At 46.7% G+C, this 6316-nt stretch overlaps 1 protein-coding gene across 1 annotated transcript; it reads right to left on the reverse strand.

Annotated features, from left to right (window-relative positions):
* Positions 1–267: 267 nt before the first annotated feature.
* Positions 268–3267, reverse strand: LOC124680470 (tubulin beta-4 chain). Its single transcript, XM_047215526.1, has 3 exons — positions 2847–3267; positions 1359–1628; positions 268–1241 (listed from the first exon to the last, which is right to left on the reverse strand). Exons 1-3 carry the CDS (start codon positions 3238–3240, stop codon positions 571–573), a joined length of 1335 nt encoding a protein of 444 aa, XP_047071482.1. The 5' UTR covers positions 3241–3267; the 3' UTR covers positions 268–570.
* Between the last annotated feature and the right edge of the window lie 3049 nt (positions 3268–6316).

A 6316-nucleotide genomic window follows, 5' to 3' on the forward strand; every position in this document is an offset into this window, starting at 1 on the left:
TGCTTCAGCAAACTTAAGCGCCGAAACTCCAGAGACTGGTTCGGAGCAGCGACGCCAGTCACAGTCAGTAGTTCCAAGATTCCAGTTCTTTCAAGGCACTGGAATGAGCAATCCTGACTCTAACGAGGAGATCTTTAACCTACAACCAGCAGACGGGGTTACAGTTGGATATCACTCATAAGAGAGTACTATGCATGAGCACCAACCGAACTTACAATGTCCACAAGATAAATTGAAAAGGCTAGCGACACGAAATCTTCGCAAAGATAAGAAACCACTAGGAACACTTTTTTTTGCCAAATTGAACGACTACCAATACTTGTCAGAACTTACAGGTGACTGACTAGCTCGAGGAGAGCACTCAACGGTTCAGGCAATCATCTATGATTGACCCCAAGAATGAAAAACAAAACAGACTACGACGTACTAATACCTTAGCAAATTACAAGACAAAGCGCAAATGCAACCTCAACTCATCGAAGCCACGGAGAACACATCACCATAAACTCTCAACTGGGACATGACCTGGATAGACCTGAAGAGGGGATATACATGACTGGGGCAAGAGCACTACTCCGCCACGCCTTCCTCTTCCTCCTCGTCGTATTCCTCCTCGGCTGTCGCGTCCTGGTACTGCTGGTACTCGGCAACCAGGTCGTTCATGTTGCTCTCGGCCTCGGTGAACTCCATCTCGTCCATGCCCTCACCAGTGTACCAGTGCAAGAAAGCCTTCCTCCTGAACATGGCAGTGAACTGCTCGCTGACCCTGCGGAACATCTCCTGGATGGAGGTGGAGTTCCCCACAAAGGTGCCTGCCATCTTCAGCCCCCTGGGAGGCATGTCACACACGCTGGACTTGACGTTGTTGGGGATCCACTCAACAAAGTACGAGGAGTTCTTGTTCTGGACATTGAGCATCTGCTCATCCACTTCCTTGGTGCTCATCTTCCCGCGGAAACAGGCAGAAGCGGTGAGGTAGCGCCCATGGCGGGGGTCAGCAGCACACATCATGTTCTTTGCATCCCACATTTGCTGAGTCAGCTCAGGAACTGTGAGAGCACGATACATCTGTGATCCGCGTGACGTCAGCGGTGCAAAGCCAACCATGAAGAAGTGGAGGCGGGGGAATGGAATGAGATTGACAGCGAGCTTGCGAAGATCAGAGTTGAGTTGTCCAGGGAACCTCAGGCAGCACGTAACACCGCTCATGGTAGCAGAGATAAGATGGTTGAGGTCACCAACTGCATTGTTAGAACAAAACCATTAGTGCCTGATATTTATCTGAACACAATCTTCTCCAAATAGAATTTCAGTGACACAACAGAAAAGTAGAGACGAAAGGTAGCTTAACAACTTACAGGAAGGGGTGGCGAGCTTTAGTGTGCGGAAGCATATGTCATACAGAGCCTCATTGTCAAGCACCATACATTCATCAGCATTCTCAACAAGTTGGTGAACAGAAAGTGTAGCATTGTATGGCTCCACGACGGTATCTGAGACCTTTGGTGATGGGAAGACAGAGAAGGTCAACATCATTCTATCAGGGTACTCCTCCCTAATCTTAGAAATAAGAAGGGTGCCCATGCCAGATCCAGTGCCTCCTCCCAAAGAATGGCAAACTTGGAATCCTGCAAGTTCAGCAAATAAAGCCATAATATTATTCACATATCCAAGTAGCAATGCAGACGCAAAATAGAAATATGCGCTGAACTGAAAAAAAAGAAAAAAGGTTCACACGATGCATCAACACCCAAAGGGGACAAACAGATAGCAGTTTATAAACACCACCATGTGCTCCAGCAAACAAGTGTGTGAGAAAACAAGTCACAACAGGCATGGCAAAAAAAAAAAACAAATTAATAGGGTCTGCATATATTAAATAGTGCACAAAGACTACCATATAGGTATTGCCAAAGCAATGAAGTTGAGCATTTATTTATTAATCAGGAAGATAAAGGACTTCATTTCACCTAACTTGACCAAATAATGCAATCCCAGCTATGACACAGTTTTTTATTCAGTTTTTTAACAGGCCATTACCAGGTTCAATATGGAACCTCGTGCAGGTGAATCCAACAGAGCCTACATTTATAAAAATTATCATGCCTACCGACAGTTCCATTGGTGAAGCTAGGTGTTCCATTATGAAGTTCAGCGGTTCTTTATTCATAAGGAAGATAAGGTCCCCATTTTATCTAACATTGACCAGATACAATCCAGTACAGCTATTACGCCTTTTTCATTTAGTGTTTCAAAATCTTATCTATCATTGACCAAATACAATCCAGTCCAGCTGTTACCTCATTCATGCAGGCAAATCCAACAGCGTGTACACTAATAAAATACCAGTCCTACCGACAGTTTCTGTTGGTGAAGCTAGGTGCATGTAATCCAGAAAAGCATGCAATAATCAGACCATCTCATTGAAATTAATTTTCACTGGGATACGGTCATGATCCCTTCAAGTTCCATCGCTATGCAGCCAGCATGCAGTTCAGTAATCACAAACAGACCAGACAGTAACAGGACAACTTCTATTCTACCACCAACCTGAACTCTGAAAAAAAATTGTCGTGCTGCATAACAAATTTCTGATAACAGCGCTCAGAATTTGAAACAAATTAATGAGAATAAATCAACAATTATAGCAGAAACAGCAGCTCGCATAAATGCCAAACTGCACCTGGCGTAAATACCAAACAGACGGCCATCGTAACCTAAATCGGGGCCGGATCTAACTACGAGATGAACGGTTAACGGCCAGATCTATCGCAAACCCACCAATCCCTAGCAGAAATGGCCACAAATGACGGGCATAATAGACGGGATGAGGAGGTATTATTTACCCTGGAGGCAGTCGCAGTTCTCGGCCTCCTTGCGCACGACGTCGAGGACGGAGTCGATGAGCTCGGCGCCCTCGGTGTAGTGGCCCTTGGCCCAGTTGTTGCCGGCGCCGGACTGGCCGAAGACGAAGTTGTCGGGGCGGAAGATCTGGCCGAAGGGGCCGGAGCGCAGCGAGTCCATGGTGCCGGGCTCGAGGTCCATGAGCACGGCGCGGGGCACGAAGCGCCCGCCGCTGGCCTCGTTGTAGTAGACGTTGATCCGCTCGAGCTGCAGGTCCGAGTCCCCCGCGTAGCGGCCCGTGGCGTCGATCCCGTGCTCGTCGCAGATCACCTCCCAGAACTTGGCCCCGATCTGGTTCCCGCACTGCCCGCCCTGGATGTGGAGGATCTCCCTCATCGTCGCCGGCGGTGGTGGTGGTGGCGGTGGTGGCGGAGGTGGGTGCGGGGAGGGGGGATCGCGGGTGGGGAATTTGGAAATTTGGAATTCGAAATGGAGGATGTGGGGGGATTTTCCGTCGTCTTTATACGGCAAGACGCGAGTCGCCCGACCGCTCCGTTCGGGCTCCGGGACCGCTTGGTGGTTTGGGGACCCCGTGTGGTTCCGGTGGGACCCGGTTCCAGTGAGCCGTAGAGGGAGGACGGGGCCCACGGTGACAGGCTGGCAACAGAGCCCGTGGCCCCAGGCTCCACGGCGAGCGGCTGGGATCGACCACCGACGCCTGGGGCCCGCGCACCAGTTCGCTGTGGCGGGATTGGGTGTGGCGTAGCTGTCAGTGGGCGTGTCACCGGCGTTGGAGCCACCTGGCATAGTCAGCAGTCAGCTGGTGGGATTTGTGGATGTGGACGAGAGCGAGCTGACACGGGAGCGAGGCATGTAGGGCTATTTCCGTTTGGCGCTGTAAAACTACTTTACTGTATGCTCTATTCGTATTTTGCGTGTGAGACCATATACTTCTCGGACAGAAGTTATAAATTCTTGAGTTGTTTTTTTTTTTGCGGGGAATAAATTCTGGAGTTGTTAAACTGGGTATTTGTTTGATCTCAATTGCTAAAAAGTACTCGAGTGCTCGTTGGCTTTCCGAGCACTCACGTCTCGTCCGTCGGATGGGCTTAATCAAGACTTGCAAGCGCCGTTCCGATAGCATCTGTGCCGCCCACCCCTTATCTGATCCCCACCGTGTGCGCCGCCTACCCTGCACGCTTCCCCGCGCCGGCGGCAAGCTGCACAACCGCGGTGACCCTCACCAAGCAGCCCCCGCCGATCCGGTGCCCCTACCAACCCTCCTACTAAATCGGCACCAGCCCTCCTTCTCGGTCGCCGGCGGAGCGCGGAACCGCCGCCGGGAACACCCCAAGCTCCTCATGGTGCTCCCACCTCCACCTTGTGTCGCCGGGTTCCCCAACCTCCACCAGGTCACGCTGGAGGCGTCCCCAACCTAGCTCCAGGCGCCTCCGCCCCGACCTCCTTCGCAAGCAGCTCCCCGGCCGGAAACTTCGACATCCCGCTCGTCACGAATCACCAGCTCAAGGTGAGGTCGTCCTGTATCTGGCAAGGGACCTGGGATTGTACCCTATCCTCCATGTTTGCGGGGAGGAGCAGCTGCAGGCTGCAGCCACTACAACGACAACCATACTTAGTAGCAGCAGCACCTTGAGTAACTTCATTAGATCAGCAATTTCAGAAACTACCACGATCTTACCTTGGTGAACATACATATGCTAGATTATTAGGTATGTCAATTTGTTTCTACAAATAGCTCTGAACTTGGATCTGTGTTGCCATCACCTGATCACTACAATGCTTTTGAGTGTGGGACAGCTCTTATGAATGTTTTCTGTTGAATGAAGTTGAAACCATGGTGAGCTTAACTGAACATGATGTTAAACTTGACCAAGATGTACTACTAATAAGCAGATTTGACATTATTGTTTAACTTTTAGCGGGCCAGATGATAAACTAGTGAGGCTTAGTTGAGTGGTTAGTTCAGGCCAACAACATAGATGCATGCCCCGGGTGTGAAAACACTGTCTGCTCCTTCGCTTGGAGCTGTAGGAAATAGCGGTGCCTCTTAAGCTGTCACTGTTAATTAAGTTGTATCGTCAAAATGCCTAAGTTGGCTATCGAAATGAATTAAATTGGTTCTACCAACATGTTTAAGTTGTGTTTTATAGTTTAGTTGGTTTTGTTTTTCTTTTTTGGAGCAACATGCACAAGTTGGCTACTCTCAGTTAATTAAGTTGTATTGTCAACATGCCTAAGTTGACTACCGAAATGAATTCAATTGGTTCTACCAACATGCTTAAGTTGTGTTTTATAGTTTATAGTTTAGTTTAGTTAGTTTAATTGGTTATGAAGTTGTATTTTCGCTGCTATTAAGTTCTCTAGTTACCAACGACATTATAAACTATTGGTGGAAAACTAGTAGTGCAATGATGCAAGTCTCATTACACTATGAATTTGTTGGCCAGGTTGCTAAGTAAGTATCTTAGAACTAAGTTGGATATAAAATATACAAAAAGATAGTGAACAGTAACTATTTGTACGAAGTTGCTTTGCTACAACTCTAGACTCAACAGAGTTGCTTTTCAAAAAGAAATTTGTCAAGTCGTGTTTGTAGATGGTAAATTGTTGATTCACACATGTGCTAAGTTCCATATCCACTACTTCTAAGTTGTATACGCACCAATATTAAGTTGTATACCCATTGTTGTTCAGTTGTATACCCACTATTATTAAGTTGCATACATTGTCTAATATAGTTTCACCGCGTCTAAGTTGTTTATCTATCGCCACTACTAAGTTGGCTAAAACAATTATTTTAAAATTGCACACCATTGTCATGAACATGTCCATGCATCTAAGTTTCCTACCGTTAGTACTAAGTCATCTACCACGATTTGTTTTCAAGTAGCGCACTATTACCGTGAAGTTGCCTACCGCTGTGTTTAAGTTGCGCGTTATATGGCGTATGAAGTTGCATATCATTTGTACTAAGTTGGCTACCTCAAAAATCAAGTTGCCAACAATAATAATGGTATTCTGAAGTTGCTCGACTATTATTGTTGAGTTGAATATCTTGAAAACTAAGGTGCCTACAAAATATAGAAAAATAATGAACTTGTCTGTGCCTAAACTGCATACTAGCAATACTAAGTCGGCTAGCATCACTGGCATGAGGTTGCGTATCTTTGTCTGTGAAGTTGCATATCATTGCACCTAAGTTGTATACTGATTTGTTATGAATTTATATTTTCGGGTGCTATGAAGTTACCTGGTTGCCCACGGTACTAGAAATTATGGTGGGAAACTAGTAGTGCAATGTTACAAGTCTTATTACTATGAAGTTGTTAGCTATTGTTGCTAAGTAAGTATCTTGGAAACTATGTTGGCTGTAAAATATACAAAATAATATTGTAAGTAAATTTTGTACGGAATTGTTTTGCTACAACACTAGAGTTGATTTTCCACGGCA

This window comes from Lolium rigidum, unplaced genomic scaffold, assembly GCF_022539505.1.
Source record: "Lolium rigidum isolate FL_2022 unplaced genomic scaffold, APGP_CSIRO_Lrig_0.1 contig_17489_1, whole genome shotgun sequence".
NCBI classification, from domain to species: domain Eukaryota; kingdom Viridiplantae; phylum Streptophyta; class Magnoliopsida; order Poales; family Poaceae; genus Lolium; species Lolium rigidum.

Coding starts and splice junctions, on each gene's coding strand:
- LOC124680470 (XM_047215526.1), bottom strand. CDS start 3,240: ATGAGGGAGATCCTCCACATCCAGGGCGGGCAGTGCGGGAACCAGATC. Junction 1,629..2,846: donor GAACTGCGACTGCCTCCAGG/GTAAATAATACC, acceptor CTGAACTTGCAG/GATTCCAAGTTTGCCATTCT. Junction 1,242..1,358: donor AAAGCTCGCCACCCCTTCCT/GTAAGTTGTTAA, acceptor CTAACAATGCAG/TTGGTGACCTCAACCATCTT.